The sequence below is a fragment of the Halichoerus grypus genome, chromosome 7 (genome assembly GCF_964656455.1).
Source record: "Halichoerus grypus chromosome 7, mHalGry1.hap1.1, whole genome shotgun sequence".
Classification (NCBI taxonomy): domain Eukaryota; kingdom Metazoa; phylum Chordata; class Mammalia; order Carnivora; family Phocidae; genus Halichoerus; species Halichoerus grypus.
The window spans coordinates 110,148,503-110,172,941 of record NC_135718.1 but is presented as its reverse complement, the minus strand read 5'-3'; the positions used below and the strand labels follow the sequence as shown (position 1 = coordinate 110,172,941).

General features: G+C 36.8%; 1 protein-coding gene across 1 annotated transcript in view; it reads left to right on the top strand.

Moving 5' to 3' along the window:
- Positions 1–24,439, top strand: part of HMCN1 (hemicentin 1) — a 478,487-nt gene that overhangs the window by 212,285 nt on the left and 241,763 nt on the right. The window contains exons 11-12 of the mRNA XM_078078047.1: positions 841–1,116; positions 23,481–23,622. Coding sequence (XP_077934173.1) covers positions 841–1,116; positions 23,481–23,622 — 418 coding nt within the window. The remainder of the gene's footprint in view (positions 1–840; positions 1,117–23,480; positions 23,623–24,439) is intronic.

Here is a 24,439-nt window from a genome sequence, read left to right as displayed (position 1 = left end):
TTTTAAACACTAAATATTTTTAAATTAAAAAAATCCATAATTGCTACTTTCTTCAAAACTCAAATAAAAATTTGCTTCACTCCACAATCCTAAATTAGTCTAATCATATCCTTTTGCCATGCCTTTTTGATTCTCACATCTATAATTTATAAATTTAGACTTGTATGTGTATGCTTTGGTATGTAAACAAGCACTACTTTTTTTTTTTTTACATTGAGGATTAAAGGAGGACATTCTTTGCATGGTGTCTTCAGGTTACAAGTACCCTGTGCTATTATTCACTTTTACAGTAAGATGTTTTAAAATTTAATTTAAAATTTAAAATTTAAATTAGAGAACATTCAAATCTTCAATTAAAGACATACATTTAAAACTACAGTGTTTGGCAAATGTGATAAAAATTAGATGGATTTTTTTTTTTTTTTTAGAATATGCACTACTTTGTAAGAATCTTTTAATTAAATGATAATTTTCTTCAGGTCATAGACATATGTATTAATGAATAAATTCTCTTATACTGCATCTTCCCTACAAGATTTTCTTTTTTTTTTTTAAAGATTCTATTTATTTATTTGAGAGAGAGAGAGAAACAGCATGACAGGGGAGAGGGTCAGAGGGAGAAGCAGGCTTCCCAGTGAGCCGGGAGCCCAATGCGGCACTCGATCCCAGGACTCTGGGATCATGACCTGAGCCGAAGGCAGTTGATTAACCAACTGAGCCACCCAGGTGCCCCTTCCCTACAAGATTTTCAATACAAACCCATTAAATATTTAAACCACATCGGTAAGTGAGCAAAATGGCTGTTAGGTCTCTTGATTTGAATATTTTCATTTTACACAGAGCCCCCTCCAGTCATCCAAGTGCCTGATAATGTTACAGTCACTCCTGGAGAAAGAGCAGTTTTGACATGTCTCGTCATCAGTGCAGTGGATTACAATCTAACCTGGCAGAGGAATGACCGAGATGCCAGACAGGCAGACCCAGCAAGAATGAGGATCTTGGCTAACCTATCATTGGAGCTAAGGAGTGTGAAGTTCAACGATGCTGGGGAGTATCACTGTGTGGTTTCCAATGAAGGAGGATCATCAGCTGCTTCAGTTTTCCTCACAGTGCAAGGTATATGCATATGGTAACTTCAGAGTTATGATGTCTTCCTCTCTTCTTTCTTTGAACTTTATTCCCTTAAATTAGCTATCTGAGAATGACAGTATCTACCCAAACAATTACTGTTTTGAATGATAAAGGCCTTATGGATCTTAAGTAGTCTAAAGCTGACTAAACTGGAAACTAAAACATCACTAACAAATAGGTGACTTTTTTTTTTTAATTTTATTATGTTATATTAGTCACAATACAATACATCATTAGTTTTTGATGTAGTGATCCACGATCCATTGTTTTCGTATAACACCCAGTGCTCCATGCAGTACGTGCCCTCCTTAATACCCATCACCGGGCTAACCAATCCCCCCTCCCCCCAAACCCTGTTTGTTTCTCCGGTCCATAGTCTCTCATGGTTCATCTCTCCCTCCAATTCCCCCCGCCTATTTTTCCCTTCCTTCTCCTAATGTCCTCCATGTTATTCCTTATGTTCCACAAATAAGTGAAACCATATGATAATTGACTTTCTCTGCTTGACTTATTTCACTTAGCATAATCTCCTCCAGTCCCATCCATGTTGATGTAAAGGTTGGGTATTAATCTTTTCTGATGGCTGAGTAATATTCCATTGTATATATGGACCACATCTTCTTTATCCATTCATCCGTTGAAGGGCATCTCGGCTCTTTCCACAGTTTGGCTATTGCGGACATTGCTGCTATGAACATTGGGGTGCATATGGCCCTTCTTTTCACTACATCTGTGTCTTTGGGGTAAATACCCAGCAGTGCAATTGCTGGGTCATAGGGTAGCTCTATTTTTAAATTTTTGAGGAACCTCCACACTGTTTTCCAAAGTGGCTGTACCAACTTGCATTCCCACCAACAGTGTAAGAAGGTTCCCCTTTCTCCACAACCTCTCCAACATTTGTTGTTTCTTTCCCTGTCCATTTTTGCCATTCTAACTGGTGTAAGGTGGTATCTCAGTGTGGTTTTGATTTGGATTTCCCTGATGGCTAATGATGATGAACATTTTTTCATGTGTCTGTTAGCCATTTGTATGTCTTCTTTGGAGAAGTGTCTGTTCATCTCTTCTGCCCACTTTTTGACTTGATTATTTGTTTTTTGGGTGTTGAGTTTGAGAAGTTCTTTATAGATTTTGGATACCAGCCCTTTATCTGTAGTGTCATTTGCAAATATCTTCTCCCATTCTGTGGGTTGCAAATAGGTGACTTTTTAAGATAAACACAGCTAGTCCTTTTAAGAGACTTTTATTTTGAGACTATAAATAGAAATTGTCTCTGGGTGATTTAATAGTTTTAAATTCTCTAGTCTATCATGTGGATTTTTTAAAAATTCTAATTGTTTTTTTTATTTTATTATGTTATGTTAATCACCATACATTACATCATTAGTTTTTGATGTAGTGTTCCATGATTCATTATTTGCGTATAACACCCAGTGCTCCATTCAGTACGTGCCCTCTTTAATACCCATCACCAGGCTAACCCATCCCCCACCCCTCCCCTCTAGAACCCTCAGTTTGTTTTAATAATTTCCTTGAAAATTCTTCCCAATTTGAGTTTTATATTATTTCCAATGTAACTAATTTACTTTTACTTATTTATTTGCTTAAAGATCTTATTTATTTATTTTAGAGAGAGGGTGCCAGCAAGTGGGGGAGGAGCAGAGGGAGAGAGAATCTTAAGCAGACTCCTCACTGAGCACAGAGCCTGATGCAAGGCTCGATTTCACAACCCTGAGATCATGACCTGAGCCAAAATCAAGAGTGGGACGCTTAACTGACTGGGTCACCCAGGCGCGCCCTACTTTTATTTTTTAAATTAAAGTTTAAGATGTTTCTCATCTTGGTGAAATTTTATTAAATTTTAGCAGGGTTGTTTTTATCTTTTTTATCTTATACACAAAAGTGCTTACTGACAGTAAACTAATGGTAAGCCAATCTTTAATTATGTCTTTATAGACTATGTCTAGATAGCCGCAAACAGTGTGTTAACAATGTGGTTTACTGGCTACAAATATATATATTCTTCAGGATGATTAAATGAAGATCAGAAAGTGTTCCAGAGTATCTCTTTCAGTAGAATCACATTTGGCTTCTAAATGTCTATAGACCAGCTGAGAGCCTTAATGTAATGAACAAATTACTCTTGGCAGTTTTCAACTCTTAAGCTGAAAGATTCAGTTGCTGCTTCAACAGAGTATTTCATTTCAAATCCTTGATGTGGGAGACTGATTGCATCAGGATTGTGTCTGGCTATTTGGTTATAGTATTAGAAACAATTTTATAACATGCCTGAAGTAACACTCTCAGATGATTTTTTAACAAGGTTATCTAACAGAATGAACATTGCATCTCAATGCTAGTGCTGAGATTGTTATTAATGGCAGAAAAGTGAAACTACCATGAGAATTAACAAAATGGTTGACATCTGATTCTAGTTTCCTCACTGGTAGTTGAGATATGTTCTGTAATCCGAATGTGTGTCTTTTGTTAGTTGATCTGGTGAATCCTCTAGGGAAACATTGCTTTTGTAAATGGCTAACTGCATTTTCACATGGTAAACTGCCTAGATAATTAGAGTCTATCCAAGTGGTAACTTGAGTTACCAGAATTTTGAGACTGTTTTTACAGATAGAATAAAATGCTAATGGACTTCTGATATTTGATCTTGGTTCTTTACTTGAAGTCCCTTAGAATGGGATTGTAAAATAAAATCAGAGTCTTCCTAGTTTCCCCAGGTTAACTTTTCAGTGCATTAGTATTCAATTTAGTCAATTTGAGCAGTGATTCTCAAACTCTCAAACTTTCCTGGATAAGGAATTATCCAAGGAACTTATTTTTTTAAAAAAGCAGATTTCCAACCCCATATCTAGAGATTCTGATTCCCTAGGCCTGGTGTTCTGGCCTGAGAATCTGCATTTATAAAAGACCTCTGAGGTATTTTCATGGATAATATATTTTTTTTCTTCATACACTGCTATGTTTTTATTCCAAAATAGTAAGACAAATAGGATATGGATAAAATAATAACAATGTAGACTGGCCTAGGGGTTTGAAGGAGAAATTAAACTCCCTAGAATTTTCCTAGCATCCCAAAGAACAGAAGCTCCAGGGGTACCACTTTGAATTTCTGGATCGTTTCTAAAGTGGCCCCTCTACCTCATTTGGAAAATCCTGTGAGGATGGACTGAAAATATATAGCTGTTTGTTTAACCCAGTATGGAGCTATTTCAATGCATTTCGCCTCTTGAACAGATATTGCATGCTCCGAAATAAAAGGAAAGCCCTGCTTATTCAGAGGTGGAGCAGGGAGAGACTTAAAAACTCTCCAGAAAGCCTTCAGCACTGTAACTAAATGTTAATGTTTAAAGATATACCAATATTTCAGGAAGCCATTGGTAGTGCCACACTAAAGCTCATTCTAGTTTTATTTATTTATTTTTTAATTTTTATTTATTAATTTATTGTTATGTTAATCACCATACATTACATCATTAGTTTTTGATGTAGTGTTCCATGATTCATTGTTTGCGTATAACACCCAGTGCTCCATGCAGAACGTGCCCTCCTTAAAACCCATCACCAGGCTAACCCATCCCCCCACCCCCCTCCCCTCTAGAACCCTCAGTTTGTTTTTCAGAGTCCATAGTCTCTCATGGTTCATCTCCCCCTCCGATTTCCCCCCCTTCATTCTTCCCCTCCTGCTATCTTCTTCTTTTTTTTTTTTTTTAACATATAATGTATTATTTGTTTCAGAGGTACAGGTCTGTGATTCAACAGTCTTACACAAATCACAGCGCTCACCATAGCACATACCCACCCCAATGTCTATCACCCAGCCACCCCATCCCTCCCACCCTCCACCACTCCAGCAACGCTCAGTTTGTTTCCTGAGATTAAGAATTCCTCATATCAGTGAGGTCATATGATACATGTCTTTCTCTGATTGACTTATTTCGCTCAGCATTATACTCTCCAGTTCTATCCACGTCATTGCAAATGGCAAGATCTCATTCCTTTTGATGGCTGCATAATATTCCATTGTATATATATATACCACATCTTTTTTATCATGGATAACATTTTCTGAAATAGCATTTGAATCTATTCTACAGAATGAACCCTATGATTTAGAAAGGTATATCTTTAAAAGAAGCCCTTGACTCTTTTCTTTCTGGCAAAATAGAGTCATTATTAGCCAATGATTTAAATAAGTGCTGAGGTAAGGTATTTTATAATACACAAAACATAAATACAAAAGACATACAATATTACCTGATTACTGGCTAGTATGTATCATCTCAAGTGGTATAAATCTGTTTAGAGTTGTTATTTTATGGCCTGTCTAGTTGGTCTTGATTTGAGGGATGAAATGTGATGAAAAAAGATATTTTAAAAATCTAACAAAACTATAGACTAGTGTTAATGACACTTGTTTAATAAGAAATGAGAACTCTAGCTAATTGTAGCCATCTGAATGCATTATTTTACTATTGAATGTACTATTGCAAAGCTATGGATATTTGATGAAATAAACTATTGTACCCAGGGTTATAATTTATTTATAAGAATAAAAGATGCTTGTCAACTACTGACATTGGATCTAAAATTATAAATTAATTTCATTTATATGCAGTAAAATGTTTTTAAAAGCAGAAATAGAAAACAGTTTCAGAAAACGTAAAGGTATAATAGTTACTTGCTTTGAATACATACTTTACAAATAATTTTCTGCTTATATGGGAATCAATAGCTTAATTCATAGCCTCATTTACATTTCTTTACCTCCACATGTCTGTTCAGAAACTGCTGCTATCGGGAATAATCTTAAGAGTTACACATACATACTTTACAAAGTTTGGGTAGTAGTTTTAAAATATATAATTAGCAAGAATTTTTTGGTTTTAAATAGCATATCTGTAGCTGCTGCAGCCTCTCCTCATCTAACAGTAAAATAACAATAAAGACCTCAAAAAGACAAAACTGAAGAATACCAAAACCCGGTGGCAATGGATAGTAGCAAAAATTCTGGGAGGAATTTTATAGCTATTACATATAAAGATTTTTATTTATATACATATGTATATATAATGTAAATATGCGTATGTAATGTTCATATTTTAAGGTCAGTGGAATGAAAATCTCAACCAATGGTCCATCCTTTTTATGTTCACATGAAAGCTGGGAGGATGTATCTTTTTCCTTCTGTTTCATACTTTGCTCCAAAAAGAAAATATTACAGCCATAATCCTGTCTCCTCACACATATTAATAGCGATAACCATCCAGTAAGAAAAATGTAGGACAAGAAGTAGACAGGCTAATTGAACAAAATAATTAAAATAAAATAAAATGTAAATACAGAGAGAGAGAGAAAAAAAGTAGACAGGCAAGCTGGGGCCCACGTAGAGAATTGTAACTTGGATATATGTTTCTCTCCAAATGAAAATATTTGGAAACATGAGAAACATTGATAGGGGTGTCAATTAGGGATTTTAGAGAGAGCTGGTAGCAGAGGGGAGCATCCCAATCTCAGCCCAAAGAGCATAATAGATGAGAATTGTGCAAGGACCTATGCATATCAGACTAACTCAGCTGCAGAGCTGCAAAGGCAGTTCAACTAGAACAGAAGTAGCCAAATAATCAAGCTATGTCTATCCAAACACTTTGTTGATAGACACTGGGTCTGGATTTGATGTCACCTAATTTGAGGATGAATAAACAGAAAATTATCAAAACAAAACAAAACAACAGGAAAAAAAAAATAAAGCATTGGGCCTAAGAAAAAGATACTGGGGAACAAAATAAGGGGGGATAGCCTTAGAAGAAATGGATGCTTCTGAAGGCAGTTTATTCTAAAGATGAAAAAAATGTTTAGTGTCACCAATGTCTTTCTAAAAGACCTATCCTCCTTTGAGCAGGAGTAGATATTGATAAAGGAGGAACTGGCTGAGGTGATAGGACAACTACAGGTGTGATGGAATAAGAAAGGATTTGTTGTTAAAATGGAATAATATAATGCAAATTTGAATTAGCGGCACTAAAAAGCAGAATTTATATTACATAAAAATAAAATCAGGGATGTGGTGCATGAATTTGAGAAGTTCTTTCAGAACGTTGAGGAAAAGAATTAAGAGTGAATAATATGTTTTGTTTTGTTTTTTTTTAAGCAGAAATAAAAACCAGAGACAGGAACTTGGAACTTCAAGATTTCTAGGTATATGGCATATATACGTATATAACAAAGACAAGTGAAACAAAAGAAATAGAAAAAGATACAGTTGAAGAAAATTATCCTAGGGAGGAAAACAAAAATAGTCCTGGGTGAGCAAATCAAGCAAGGTCAATGAAGAGAGAACTTCATCTAGACACATCCTGGCTGCAATTTCAAATTATTAGTATAAGAGAAAAAACTCCACGAGCATATGTTCAGACTAAACCAATATGTTGTAAGCTGAGGGATAAAATCAGACTGGTGTCAGACTTCTCAGATATGTTAAAGGCTAGAACATAATTGCAATGAATATTTGTCATATTTTGGTTCTTAGGGTCTGAATGTGTCCTCTAATTTAGGAAGAAATTCTCTATTATCTTAGTGGGAAGCAGAAAGGCAGATGAAATCAGATAATTCCTTTCCCCATCCTAGAATCAGCCATTCCAGTGCTCCCAGTGGGACTTTAACTCTTGCTTAGACCATGGGCACTTAAAAGACTTCAATTTTGGCAGTATCATGAAATTTTGAGCACAGCAGTAGCAAATGTCCTACTGGCCCTTTTCCATCATTCTCATTTCCCTTAGTGACATTAGACTCATTATCAATTTACCAGAAGAGCTTTGAGAAGAAACACTGATCCTAGAAACTATGGCTGTTTGAATCAGTCACATAATGAGCATGAGAGAATGTGAACGGGTTGATGCGCTTCTTTCATTATGAGAATTCCTCACTGTGGAGATAATGGTATAATTAGACACAGGAAATTCTTCGGAAAGGGGATTCCCTCAAGTGGGGTTTACAAGACTCAGAAGTCCAGCTAGTCAAACATATAAACAAACAAACTGAAGCCACCCACAATTAAGCCAGGAAGGGGGGAAAAACCCAATTAGATTGATATAGACAAAAATGTGAATATGAGATTGACCACTGCTTGTTTGGATGCAATGGAATTATAAATGACTTACTTACTTCTGTTTTTCTGTACTTAAAAAAAGGTGTTTAATAGGAATACATTATTTTAAAACTTTGTGTAAATAGGATTTAAAAATTTTTGAGAGTACTCACATTACTTTTATTGGGGATTTGAATTATGTATGGGTAATGTATTTTCTTTCTTTGCTAAATTTTCCATAAATTTTCTTTATCACTTTTATATTTAAAATATTAAGATATAATTAAGAAAGTTAATGAGAGTGTAAAAATAAAGAATCATTAAAATAAATTAAGAAACAATGCCTCTCAAAGTGTCATGTTAAGACTTCTGTCAATATGAAAATTCATATGTGAAAGCTTAAGGGTCTGGAATTTTATAGAACTATATTACAGAATAAGCTGTTTTAAATCCTTTCTGAAGCAGGGGCACCTGGGTGGCTCAGTGGGTTAAGCATCTGACTCGATTTCAGCTCAGGTCATGATCTCAGGATCGTGAGATCAAGCCCCATGTCAGGCTTGGGGCTGGGTGTGGAGCCTGTCTCTCTCCCTCTCTGTCTGCTGCCCCCCCCCCCACCTTGTGCATGCACACGCATGCTCTCTCTCTCTCTCTCAAAAATAAAATAAAATAATCCTTTCTGAAGCAAAGTGAGGTCAAGCAAAAAGAATAAATGCAGAATTTCAGTTAATAATTACATTAGGTTTCCTATACTGAATAGTCCAGTAAAAGAGTCATGATAATCTTTCAGTTTTTCCCTTTGCAAGATTTTCACAGAAATAAATTGTGATTTATAGAAGTCTATATCTATGTGGGAATAATGAAAACTGCTTTTTATTAGCTCATCTCTTTTCCTAGACATTTTGATACATTGGAGTCTTGCTAGTCAAGCTTTTTGTTTTTGAAAGTTGACCTGAGACATGTATATGCTTCAGAAAGGATTTAAAACAGCTTATTCTGTAATATAGTTCTGTATGTGTCTGTTTTAAATACTGGTGCCATCTTTGTGTATTTCATTTAGATGAGATGAAACCATATACTTAAAATGAAAACCCCCAAATCATTACTTGCTGTCAAAAGTTAATTGTATTCATTGCCTTGGTTGTTTGATGTCCCAGTATGAATCAGCACAAATGAACAAAATGCTTTGTTAAAATACTGCCTTCTAGGGCACCTGGGTGGCTCAGTCGGTTAAGCATCTGCCTTCAGCTCAGGTCGTGATCCCAGGGTCCTGGGATCAAGCCCCGCATCGGGCTCCCTGCTCGGTGGGAGGCCTGCTTCTCCCTCTCCCACTCCCCCTGCTTGTGTTCCCTCTCTCGCTGTGTCTCTCTCTGTCAAATAAATAAATAAAATCTTTAAAAATAAATAAATAAAATACTGCCTTCTGTACAAGGGATCTAATAAGGAGTGAGTTGGAGGCCTTTAGATTTGATGAAAAATAATCTAGTGAAGTTTTGCCTCAAGTATTCACTGCAGTGGTATCCAAGGAATGTGCAGTTTTCCATAGAAATATTTGCTTTCCTAGTTCTTCCTATGGTGACTGTAAATTTTATGAAAAGTTTCATGTTTACTTACTTTATCTGATGAATGTATTCTAATGACTCCGTGGTTAGGGGCCAACTTCTGTTGTAACACAATCCAATTCTACTCAATAAAATATATAGATCTTCCTTGACTTATGATGGGGTTATGTGACCCCTACTGGCTTGTTCTAGGTTACAAAGCCAGCAAGAGACACAGCCCAGATCTGTGTCTTTCCATTGTTCTGCATTGTATTCAGAAATGCCTATGCTTGCTATTAGCAGGCTTCAGGTACAAGTGTAAAAAGATTAAATAAAGCGTTCTTGGTATGGATAGAAAAGTGAGAGTACTGATTTTTTTTTTAATAGGAAAGTTACAAATGTCTGTAGGTTTCTGTGACATGGGCTAAAAATCTCTGGAAATCTCAGCATTGTGTCTAACGATGATTTAGAGAAATCACTGCTCGATTTTAATTCCCTACCCCTCCCTTACTCCTTCCTTCTCTGGTGCTTTATAGAGTAGACCAGGTAGATCACAACAGTTTGGTGAATCCTTTGACCTAAGTTCTGGTAGAGTAGCTGCTAAGGAGTAGTCTAGAGGAGAGAGAGAACAATAAATAGGCTCCAAAACAAGCACACAGAGAAAATATGAGATGACTAGATAATAAGTTCCATGAAGGCAAGACCCAACTTTCTTCAGTTTTGTTTGTTTATTGCCTGACACAATATTTAGCACATAGTATTGCATGCATGCCTGTCTGTGGAAAGTTTGAATGACAAATAGAGTATTTAGGCAGGGCAACTTTGGCCAAGTCTGAAAAATACTTATGTAATAGCACATACTAAGAAATTATTTGATTTATTTTTTTTAAAGATTTTATTTATTTATTTAACAGAGAGAGACACAGTGAGAGAGGGAATACAACCAGGGGGAGTGGGAGAAGGAGTAGGCTTCTCACGGAGCAGGGAGCCCCGGAATTATTTAAATTCCCCTGAACGTTGATTAATGTTTGAGTTATTATTTTATAAGTTAATTATCCAATTAAAAAATAAGTTCTGTTTCTACAGATTAGATTTTTAATACAAGGAAAACGTAGTAACTTGCTACTTTTTAGGTGTGAGGGAAGGGCTATGATATTTGACTATTATGAATAAAAGTTGAATTAGCTCTTAGTCCTTACTGCTTCATCTGCAGAAAGGTTTAGCTTAGGAGCATTTGGTTGAGAGTGCAGAACTGATGGATAATCACTATGATGCTGGAATCTTCATTTATGCTGCATCCTACAGCACTATCTATGTAATACTACTTAGCCACAGGTATACTTTTCCCCATAATAATGAAACAAATACTGTAACACATGAAATGCCTTGACTAAACAGGTCTACCAAGGGTCCGGGCTGGTATCTTGTTTGTTCATTTGTTTATACTTTTATTCATTCATTCACGTATTCGCCTAAACTTTAAGTGTCAGATATTGTGCTCCTTGCTGAGGATATGAATGAGGATAAAACAGCATCCTTCCCTCAATAAGTTTATAATATCAGAAAGGAAATAAGTAGATTAAATGAATAAATATTTATAACACAGAGTGGTAAGAACTTCACCAGGGTACTATACCCAGGAGCTTTTAATTCTGTGTCAGTGATGAGCAGATGTTGAGGAGGGTTTCACACAGGAGATGGTGCCTTTTTTCCCCCCAAGTCAAATAAGAATGGCCTTCCTCTCTTATTTGGAAATTCTGTGATTTTGGAAAATTGTTATAAAGAGCCCAGTAAAGATAATGCTAGTCATCATTTAATTGAAGATTTTCTAAGTAAGAAAGAATAAGATTTTTAAAATTCTGTCATTCTTATCAATCTTATTTACTGTCTTAATCTGTTTTGGCTAATCACCCAAAGAAGCTCCTGAATTCATGAATTTTTGTTATTGTTATGGAAAGAAAAAATAAATATTGTATGGAAACAATGTTAATGTATAAATAATTTTATACTAGGAATTACTTCAAATGGATATCAAGGCAGCAAACATTTGCTACATATTCTTACATCTTATATTGGGAAAATAAAAATTATAAATTTTTAGGAAATCTTCATGCATATTTGCCAGTAGTATTTTCTCGCTAAAATAGAATTTAACCTAAATTTATCATTGTCTATCTCTGACATTATTGCAGTTCTTTTATTAACTGAATTTCCTAAGCATATTGGTTTGTAGGTGTGGGATTTTTTACAGATCCAGCATATAACTCTCAAAATTTAGTCCTTGCCTGTGTGTTTTATTGCCAATGCACCACCTACTGGTAAATCAATGAATAAATGACCTCTCAGATTTAACAGACCTTCTGTCTAGTCCAGCACTGTCTAGTAGAAATTTCTACAATGATAGAAGTGTTGTATATCAGTGCGGTTCCATGTGGCACTTGAGCGCTTGAAATATGGCTAATGCTCCTAAAGGAACTTGTTCTGAAATTTGATCTAGTTTTAGGCAATTTAAATAGACATGTGGAGGGGTGCCTGGGTGGCTCAGTCGGTTAAGTGTCCAACTCTTCATTTTGGCTTAGATCATGATCTCAGGGTCATGTGGAGCCTGCTTCAGATTCTCTCTCTCCCTTGCTCTCTGCCCCTCCCCCTCCCTCTCTAAAAAAAAAAAAAGTAAAAATAAAAATAAATAGACATATGGCTCGTGGCTACCCTATTGGACAGCACAACTCTAGTCTTTTCCAGAGAAAAAAGAAAAGCAGAAATATCAAGAGCAGAAGTCTTAGGAAACTTATTGCTGATGCCATGTAGATTAACCACTGTCATAATTCATTGGGATTATTGCCATTCAGTAATAATTCTGCTTTGGAAAAGTTGTAGCCATTTCTTCATATTTCCACTGATGAGATATCATTTGGAAATATGCATTTGATTCCAAATCTTTGGGATTTCAGTGGTCTGTGCCTCTTTCTCCAGGCAGTTGATCTCTGTTTTTGTTGTTTTTGTTTGGTTGATTGGTTGACTTTTAGTTTTCATCCTTTGCTCTTTGGAAGGAATCCCTGGCCATTTTTATGTGAGCTTTCTAGTAGGCCTGGAAAAGCTTTAAAAATGTTAAAATGTATTCCGTTAACATTTCCACTCATTGAAAATTAAGGAAAAGTTAAATGAGCAAACACATCTGTCTATTGTAAATCATTCTTAGTGAAATTCTGTTAATCTCTTTGTGCAAGCCTCATGTTTAACAGTTGGTTACCACCGGAACTAGCTGGGGTCACCTCCCTAATCGGAAACGGAAGTAATGCATTTTCAAACAATGTCAGTATGTTTTAAATACACTGATTGAGCTAAATCACTAGGTACACATCTTTTGGGATAGGACATGGCTACTAATTACAATTCTCAGCAGGCTCAATGATAGTCATTATGTAACTTTTTGAATTAGCTTTTTCTACAGGAAACACAGATATTTAGAAGAGTCGGAGATCCTGTAAAATATGTTTTACAGTCTGTACAATTCAATAGAAATTAGGTTTGGTAATTAAAGACTAATTATTTCCCAGTTTCTCATGTAGCATTGCTTGATGTCAGATCATTCAATATATTATCCACAATGACAAAAAAAAGTATTGGGAACAGTTGTAAACCTGTTCTATTATGTTTTCAAAAATATGAATCAATTAAGTGGTTGGGCTGAATGTAGGTTTTTAACTATCCCCAAAACAAGGATATTTACTTAGATTTTATTGTAAGAACTGAAGTAAAAAAAAGAAACTTAATACTAAAAACTCCTTACTGGAATATCTTCTCATCAGGGTCTTAGTTCCTCGTTACACGAAATTATCACTAGGAACATTTAGAAGCTTGGGAATCTTCCATCACAGGGATCAATTGACAGCCCTGAAATACTTTTTTTTTCCCAAAATGTAATTCAATGCCTTTTTAAACAACAATTGGCAATTGGTTGCTCCACCAGGTAACTTTTGGACACATACCCTTTTGGGGGAGGCTAAGAAAAGCTTCTAAAACTTTTTAACCCTATTTCTTTTGGACACTGAAAGTTACCGAGCTAAAAGTGCTTTCTTGCCTGCGTCTGTTAATCTAATTGCTTTCTGGGGTAGTGAAAGCACTAGACCAGGAGTCATGGTACTTGGGATCTATTTTAAGGAATCATGCCTGACCTCTTTCTCTCTTTCACTCTTTGCGCTCCTTCCCCCAGACCACACAAACACAGTGTACCCGTTTTTAAAATTGAATTTCAAATGCCCTTTTTATTTATGGACATATTGAGACACATTTTCTATGGGAGGATGCTAGAATCAGTGGATGCTTGGGAATGCTGATTGGGATCAGTGTGAATGAGCTAATGTGAAATTTAGAGTTCAGATGGAATTATCCTAGGTATAGTGATATGTTTAGGCCTATGTACCTCCCACTTTCCCTATGGTTAGTTCAGTCTTCCCTGTTTCTTAAATCGCTCCCTCTCTTATTTCCAATGGTAACACCCTCACCCATCTCAAATGTCACATGCTTAAACTATTAAAATCCTCATTTTGTGGACTTCCTTCCTTTCAGTTTTGTTCCCTCACTTTAACCCATAGTATAACCAAGCAAACTTTCCCTAAATATTGCTTTAAATGTCCATGCATTCAGAACCTTTGTGTTGTTTCCTAATTACCCCAGGATAAAATTTACAAACATCAGCCCTCCACAAACTGACTCCTCCATAATACTTTTAACACTTTATCTTCAGCCTTTATCCCTCATAAAACACTGTAGGGTGCAAAAGAAATGTTTCCTTTCAATATATGGATACTATTTAAGGGAATCAGATATTCATATGTCTTTTCCTTTATTCTTATTTCTTTAATCTGGGTAACTAAATATTTGAACTTGTTATTAAGGATTCATCTCTAATTATGAATTGAAAGTAGAGGAACTTTCAGATTTATTATTTCCTGCCATAAAATATTACTGATGCTGCCAGATTTTATATGTCAGAGCAGTATCAGGCAGATAATTTTTAGAGTCTGTGTATGAGTTTTGAATTTTCTTGGTATTGAATTTCTCAAAAGGATGGGTAGGTACTACTCTTGTCTCATCTTCAGTCTCCAGAACTGATTTTCTGGTGGCCACTGACTGTTTCCTCTGCCAGGCTCCACATCTATTATACTTTCAGTGGATTCCTGTTTTCTACTGCTTTGGCTCAAGCCTCTGCTCCATTACTTCCCTATTTCCATGGTTCGCCCGATTCCACTTCCCATTGCTTGAGTCACAGAGGCATCCCAACTACTTTCAAATTATATCATTCTCATTCTGGTTCTATGACCTAGCTCACAGAGCTGTTTTGACTTTGATGTTTCCTATCTAAATCCTACCTGTGATGTGAATTTCCTCTCATAAACCACCTTCTTTCTCCCATCCAAGTACTAATGAGGCCTGAGCCTACTTAGCTTCCGAGATCAGATGAGATCAGGTATGTTCAGGGTGATCTAGGCATAGACTAAATCACCTTTCTGAATATTGGTTGGTCTCTTTGTTCTGGTTTCTGTAGAACTTTTTTTTTTTTTTTTATGCCACGCAGTTTTGCACTTAATCACCATCAACTCCATGTGTCTAGTTTTTCCCCAGTATTATTACTGAGGTACTTCTTGACTCCCCCTTTTTATCCATAGTGCCTTGCACAAAGGGAAAAACACAATTGCACCCAATAGGTGTTTGTTCCTTAATTGCTAAATGGACCTCAAAGTAATAATAACACTACAGGGAAGATTTGGGTCACTAACCTTATGTTTCATGTTTCCGTATTAACTTCAGTGGCTTATTTGGGTCACATCAACAATTTTATTTATTTATTTTTGAGAGAGAGAGAGAGAGAGAGCAAAAGTGAACAGGGCAAGAGAGGGGCAAAAGGAGAGGAAGAGAGAGAATCTTAAGCAGGCTCCATGCTCCGCGTTGAGCTGGACGTGGGGCTTGATCCCAGGACCCTGAGATCCTGACCTGAGCCGAGATCAAGAGTTGGATGCTTAACCAACTGAGCCACCCAGATGCCCCAACAATTTTAGATTTCATTATATAAATACTTTCTTTTCCAGTTGTAGCACCTGCCAGCATATTACTGCTTACATTTAAAACCATGTTTTATAACAGTCTGAGAATTATCTTATGAAAAATTTATAGGGTTTTTTTAAGTATTGTTTAGTTAACCCTATTTAAAGATTATATCATGGGTGAGTTTGGCAAAATTTTTTGAAACAGGCTAAAGCAATATATCAATTTTAAGTTGACAGTGGCTGATAAATTTCCAAATTCTTGTACTAGCCAGGCTTAGGAGTAGAGGTTAGGATAAGTGGGGTGATATTTATTATACAGTATGAGTTTAAAGTTTTGTTTAAAACATACTATCTTCCTGTTTATCTGGGGACAAGACACAAATCTATTGATTTTATTAGCTGCTCCTTTATGAGGAGGACTTTTAAAGCTGAAGATGAATATGAATGTCCTGGTTAAATATTTTAGCATATTCCATGTATAACTGAGATTTTCTCTGCAATTTCATGCTGCCACATGGAAATCAAAGGGCCAGACAAGGTTTCCTTTTCTTTGCCATGTTATGTCTGTATGAACATAAGAAGTATTAATTTGTTTTCTGTGGTGTCAGGAAAGGGTGGATGTCTGTCACTAATTAGTTCACGTCACCAGGGAGAGTATTGCAGTAAAAAAGGAAATATTTTTCAAGATGATTGATGAAGTTAAGTCCCTAATGACCAGAATTACTTCACTAAGTATGAAATTGATATTATCATAACCATATGCTCATTACATCATCACAACTACTTTTTAACAAGTGCCAGGTGACATAGGTATTAGCATGGTTTTTTTTTTTAATCAGTCAAATGTGGAAAAATTAAATTTATCTATTTTTATTGAAATTTCTGATAAATTTTGAGTATCTAGAAACATCTCAAATTTCAGAAGAATCAAATAAGATATATTTAGTATTATTTATTAGTAGAATGTGTAATCTAAATATGCAAGTATGAGAATTGTGATCAAGTTTCATTTGTAAATGCCTAGATAATACATATATAGCTAATCTGCAAAAATCCTGTGAGTTATCATCCCTATTAAGGTATAGACCAGACATCATCGATTATTTAACTATTTTAAGGCTTATTAAGTGCTTTCTCTGTAAAATGGCAGTGACATTTCATAGAGTTTTTTGTGGGAAAGAAATGATAGGTCTAGAGTTAAATACCTAGCATATATCAGACACTCAATAATTTTACCTACCTTCCTATTTTAAGAACTAACTACCAGAAAGAGATTTAGTCCCTAATTGTACATAATTTGGTTTTGTATACAACATTCTTTGAGTTCTTTGTGGTTATAAAGTATCTGAAAATCTTAGGTACTCAATAAATGTTTGTTATGAGAAAGGATGAAAACACAAATTTGCCCAAGTACTGTAAATATACCAGTGGCGAAAAATATTTTAAATTGTTGCTTAGGTAATTCAAAGCATTACCATTATCTGATTAATTTATTGATAATAATTAAATCATCTTGAAGAGAAAGTCCTTTAGGTCTTTTTGAGAATGTCCTACCAGAGGCATAATAGCAACAAATCAGACCCAGCTGACCACCAACAGGAAATATGCCTGTGAGTATGAAGATGACATTTGCAAGATTTGCAAGAGTTAGGCAAGATTTCATCTTCTGCAGTCTTTGCAGACAGAGCAATGGCTGTTTTCATGGCCACTTAAAATTCATTTTGCCAGCCTTACCATTCATAGTGTGTTAAGACACCTAAATTTTAAAGTAGCGTTTATTTTTTATTTTTAGTATCATAATCTATATGTAACTCTTTAAATCATTGGTGAGAAATTATAAAAACTCACATATTTTGCTTTTGTTATGATTAAAATATAAAGAATGAATTAATGCCTTAATACTAATGGAGTACCATGTTTCCATTGCTTTGGCTAATGAAAAGCAACTTGTTATTTATGATTATGATGATGGTTGATGATGGTGGTGGTGATGATAATGGTGATGATGGTGATAATAATGGTGATGGGTCGTGGTGGTAAAATGAGATTAAAAACCAACTAAGAATGGATTACTTCTCCCCAAATCCTAAAATTTGACTCTAGACTTTGATGGAGTTGAACTAAGGTTTTTAAACTTGTTCTTGCTCCATTAAAACCACTTTATCAAAACTTTTTTCTAGGAAATTAAAAATTCTAACCCTTGAGATAATTATAGTGAGGTCTATTGCATCCTTATTTAACCTAATCAAGTGAAGCCCGAATCATTCTGACCATCTTTATTCAACTGTTATTTGGCAGAAATCTAATTTTGCTTCCATATTTGTTCATGTCCTTTCTGATTTTCTTATTGTCAGCGGAAATACTCTTTCCAGAACAATGGTAAATTTCTCACCTTCTGTGAGATGATGTCATCCCATCTGTGTGTATGCACACAGACTGATTTCATGACCTGAGCAGCACCCTATATCCAGGCTTTTTTTGAGAAATGACCTCTTAGCTCTCTGCATTCTGGTTAGAGTAACTGCCATTTATTTTTACATTGGTACATAAACTACAGAGCCTACCAGTGGAATTCTTGCTGGGCAAGATGCCAGGCCAATTCTGTCAGACTTCATTGGAAAGCACCATGTTTAGACAAAAATCCCAAGAACTACTGAATCTTTGCAGCAATCCTGGGTTAAAATGAGCTAGACATAAGAAACATTTTATTTTCAGAAAGTGGGACTGAATAAATGTGGGTATTCAATAAATTCCAAAGAGAAAAAGTGTTCCTTTTTTCCTCATCCCCTAAAGATTATCTGCACCACTCCCACAGCATTTGTAGTCCTCTGGCATTTCAGAATTGATGGACTCCAGATGCAATCACAATTTGAACTGTTGGCCATGGCCAGTCTGCCCTTGACCCCCTGCATTTCTGTAGCCCTATGTTCACCAAGAAGAATCCATGGAATAATGAAACTATCAACCAAGTCCACAGGCAGGAAAAACCCTTTAAACATTAACTTCAAAGACAATCATAATTTGAAAAACACAATGTAAACAGGAAAAAAGGGGAGGTGATCGTTAAGCTGCTAGCAATTAGGCATTAATTAGTTTTGTTCAGTTGTTTAGCTGCCCGGTCCAGCAGTACCACTTGTATCTCCTTCAAATATATCAGGATTCCTCAGACTAATTTTTCTTAGTGAAATTAAGCCACAATTTGGAGACTAACATAGTAAAGATATATCATAAATATATACAGATCTAACTAACTGAATTTCTGGATTTCATTTATATTAAAAACCCAGTTAGATGGAAAGTTGACACTATGTCTGTTTGGCTCATCATTGTATCCCTACAGGTTAGCACTGAGCCTGGAACATCATAATTGTGCAAGAACCACATTATTAAATTTATTTATTTTTGTTAATACTTGTAACATCTATTTCAAACACTGTGAAAGTGAATTTATTTTCATTTATCTTTTTGAGTGGGGAATATTTACACTAAGAAAATTATTTCTTTGATAGTACTTTCTTTGAAGATTAATACTTACTCTGTAGTGATCTAGATGTAAAATGTGGAATTGATAAGACCAGATATATCAACATTCCAGTTATACCAGGGAATTTTTGTATCCTTTTTGACAATAACTTCCTGATTTAATATTTCATTTTCAAAAGTCTATTTTTTTACCATAGAAGTGGAATGCATGCAATAGGAACTTTGAATAATTGATATTTCCCATTAAGTTCTGTGAATCCATGGGCTGAGACAAATGATCAATATAGCAAGACCTTGAGCGGTGCCAGGATAAAAATTCTTAGAGCCAAGTTACAGTTTAGGAATGAACTGTATTCCATCAACAGTTTTAAGTGTCCATTGTTACAAGTCACTGTATAAAATATAAGGGATGTTAAGTACTGTAGGAAGTAATGGAATACAGAATAATATGAAAGACCTTGTTTTTACCTCAACAAATTTATAATCTAAGAAAGAAAGAAAGAAAGAAAGAAAGAAAGAAAGAAAGAAAGAAAGAAAGAAAAAACTGAAAAGAAAAGAAAAGAAAGAGTAGTTCAAACAAAGCAGGCAGCAGTCAGGACAAGTTGTGGCTCCAAACCTGTGTTCACTATATAGAAAGACTCAAAAGGCCCTATCTATAGACTTTTCTGGAAAACAGGTTTATACCGGAGTTCCAGCTTAGCAGACAGAAGCCAGTGGTCAGTTGGTGGGAGCAAAATAGGAAGGGGTTACCTGGTAACCAGTGGAGCACAGAAACATGACATTAGGATCAAATTCATTTTACTCTCAAAGAGGAGTTACTTCCCCTGCTTTAAAATTTCTTTGGATCCAAAGAAAACCAAAGTTGGTGGCATCACAATTCCAGACTTCAAGCTCTGTTACAAAGCTGTCATCATCAAGACAGTATGGTACTGGCACAAAAACAGATACATAGATCAATGGAACAGAATAGAGAACCCCAAGATGGACCCTCAACTCCATGGTCAACTAGTCTTTGACAAAGCAGGAAAGAATATCCAATGGAAAAAGACAGTCTCTTCAACAAACGGTGTTGGGAAAATTGGACAGCCACATGCAGAAGAATGAAACCAGACCATCTTCTTACACCATACACAAAAATAGTCTCAAAATGGTTGAAAGGCCTAAATGTGAGACAGGAATCCATCAAAATCCTAGAGGAGAACACAGGCAGCAACCTCTGTGATCTCGGCTGCAGCAACTTCTTGCTAGACATGTCTCCAAAGGCAAGGGTAACAAAGGCAAAAATGAACTATCGGGACTTCATCAAGATAAAAAGCTTTTGCACAGCAAAGGAAACAGTCGACAAAATCAAAAGACAGCTGACAGAATGGGAGAAGATATTTGCAAATGTCTTATCAGATAAAGGGTTAGTATCCAAAATCTATAAAGAACTTATCAAACTCAACACCCAAAGAACAAATAATCAAATCAAGAAATGGGCAGAAGACACGAACAGACATTTCTCCAAAGAAGACATCCAAATGGCCAACAGACACATGAAAAAATGCTCCATATCACTTGGCATCAGGGAAATACAAATCAAAACCACAATGAGATACCACCTCACACCAGTCAGAATGGCTAAAATTAGCACATCAAGAAACAACAGATGTTGGCAAGGATATGGAGAAAGGGGAATCCTCCTAAACTGTTGGTGGGAATGCAAGCTGGTACAGCCACTCTGGAAAACAGTATGGAGGTTCCTCAAAAAGTTGAAAATAGAGCTACCCTATGACCTAGCAATTGCACTACTAGGTATTTACCCCAAAGATACAAATGTAGTGATCCGAAGACCTGCACCCCAACATTAATAGCAGCAATGTCCACAATAGCCAAACTATAGAAAGAACCCAGATGTCCATAGATGGGTGGATAAAGAAGATGTTGTATGTATGTGTATATACATATATATATATATACACACACACACACTGGAAAATTACTTAGATAAAGTAGATGGATAAAGAAAATGTGATACACACACACACACACACACACACACAATGGAATATTACTCAGTCATCAAAAAATGAAATCTTGCCATTTGCAGTGAGGTGGATAGAACTAGAGAGTATGATGCTAAGCGAAATAAGTCAATCAGAGAAAGACAATTATCATATGATATCACTCATGTGGAATTTAAGAAACAAAACAGAGGAGCATAGGGGAAGGGAAGGAAAAATAAAACAAGATGATATCAGAGAGACAAACCATAAGAGACTCTTAATCATAGGAAATAAATTGAGGGTTGCTGGAGGGGATTGGGGTAGGGGGGAAGAGGTAACTGGGTGATAGACATTAAGGAGGGCACAGGCTATAATGAGCACTGGGTGTTATATAAGACTAATGAATCACTGAACTCTACCTCTGAAACTGATAATACATGATATGTAATTAATTGAATTTAAATTAAAAATAAATAAAAATAAAATGCTAAAAAAATAAATAAATCAAATTCCTTTGGTTCCTTCCCTGTACTAATTGGGTTAGATCCCTGATAAAGGTCATCTAAAGAGCTCTTTCTGGGCCAGAGTCCAGGGAGGGGGCTTGAGGCCAGCACAGTTGGGTCTACCAGGGTGCTTCTGCAGGTATGTGGTCCCAGTGCTGCCCTGGCCATGGAGCTCTTGCCGTGATTGACCACCATGCTGCTGCTCATACGGCTGAGCTGCATGGCCAAGTTCTAAGCCAATATCACCTTGTACTGAGTGCTCTGTTTCACGTTCTCCACTAAGACCTATTGCAGTAACACACTCAGATGGTGGAGAACATGAATATTGTCAGTTGGTTTGTCCAGTTCTTCAAGTACATATAGGCCCTTCATGCTGAGACAGAGGGCCACCAGAACCTGGAAGTGAACCATCCTTGTGTCATCATTTCTAACCACCAGAGTGTCCTGAACATGATGGGCCTCTTGGAGGCCCTCTACAAGTGCTGTGTGTGGATCACCAAGCAGGAGTTCTCTTCGTGGGGCCTGTAGACCTGATCATGTGTCTCGGGGACATCTTTATCAACTGGCAGTGCTCCAGGACAAACTGTGATTGTGATGTCTGACATGGGCCAGCACATGGTCAACGAGAACCTCAAAATGTGGATCTACCCTGAGGATTTGCAGAAGGACAATTCGGACCTGCTACCTTTCAAGAAAGATGCTTTTACCTCGCAATTCAGGTCTAGGTGCCCACCATTTCTGTGGTGTACCCCACCTTCTTCTCTTTCTATGACCCCAAAAGGGAGTTCTTCCTCTCAGGAACATTCCAGGTGGAGATGGTGGATGCCATCCCCACCAGTGGCCTCACAATGACTGATGTCCCCAGGCTATGAGGACCACCTTCTTCCACATGTCCAAGACACTCCAGGAGAATGGAGTTACTGCAAGGCCAGTCTTGTAACCAAGGCCATGGGGCAGAGCAGGACTGTGGGGCTGGATGGCTGGGAGGCAGGACCTGGCTAGAGAATGGACAGAGGAAACCTCTTCCTCCATTCCCCTGCCCCAGCTGCCAAATATCACTGTGTCTTGCTCCTGTAGCTCCCCTGGCTTTCATTCAGCCCCTCCTGGCACTGGCCTCAGATCCAGTCCCCTGATGTCCCCCAGAGGAGAGTTAGCCAGACCCTTCCCAAGCCCTGAGGGCAGGGCCTCATCCACTCTCATGCATCCAGGTTCTGGAAGTAGGAGTAGGCCTGGGGCTCAGATGGTCTGACAGAGCTGGTCTGAGCTGCAAGGTATCAGGGTAAATGGCCAGAAGTAAGGCCCTCCACCCTGAACCTGCAGGGTAGAGGCAGGCTCCTGGGTCCTGGCCACAGCATGCATCAGGCTCTCAGGGAAAAGAGGGGCTCTGGAGGGACCAAGACTCCCAGTCTTGTGCAGCCTGGGCCATAGGGAACAGGGGAGCAGAGTCTGCAACTCCTGTCAGCTTTGGGGAAGAAATCTCCCGAGCCCTACTGCAACTTGGTTGTTTTTATAAATGAATTCTTGGAAGTACAAAATAAAATAAAATAATAATAAAATAAATAAAATAAAATAAAATAAAATAAAATAAAATAAAATAATGGTGTGGTGAGAAGCCTACAAATCTGCTAACGCAGAAAGCTCCTAACATCAAGGTAAGTTGCCGCTTCACTATATATGTTTCTTTCTATTTGCAGAACCACCCAAAGTCACTGTGATGCCCAAGAATCAGTCATTCACAGGAGGATATGAGGTCTCCATCAGGTGTTCTGCAACAGGTTATCCCAAACCAAAGATCACCTGGACCATTAATGATATGTTTATCATGGGTTCACACAGGTACTGGGTTTGTATCATGTTCTTTGTTTTTACTGAGTGAAGTGTTGATGAAAAACCAATCAAAAGTTGGACAAAACTAATGTGACTAAATCCCTAAGGTTAAGGGAGCTTTGACCAAAATCCACAGCTTTAGATTTTCTAAATAGGCCAGGAAATGGCCATAAAATAATAAATGATGAATTGACAGAGTTTGATGTTCTTCAATCTTGCATTTAATAGCTGGGCCTAAGAGCTTCACAATACTTGGCGTCGCAAACATGACACCATAACACTTGGTTTACCTTGAATAATTGAAATGAGGATAGTAAACTTTCTGTGGGGTAATGTGTAGTTTTCATGAATCTATTAAAAATATGGTCCTGGGATTTAACAGGAGAGAGAAGAGGCAAAGGACAGAACAGTAGCTCTAATTAAAATGTGTGCAGACATTTCTTTGCAATTCCTATTCACTTTTGCCGTACTAGATTGAGATGTATTTTATCTGCTGGATGACTTCAAAAGACAGTGAATCCTCTCATGCGCAAAGAGTGTAATGAACATGTGGAACACAAACAAGGAAGTTTCCAGCTATTGAACTTCCATTGCTCTGGGTTTTGAGGAGGATGAGGGCTTAGGGCCAGATTCTATTCCTAGACTCACCACTGACTTTCTGCGTGACAGGAGGTATCGCCGTCTCTCAGGTTTGCATTTGGTGGAACTTTTAGCATAACAATTCACACAGAGTGTGATTGCCTGGTTGCAAATTCCACTTCTTCCATTTACTAACTGCCTTTGGGCAAGTTACATAATCCCTTTGCTCATCCGTACAACAGAGATG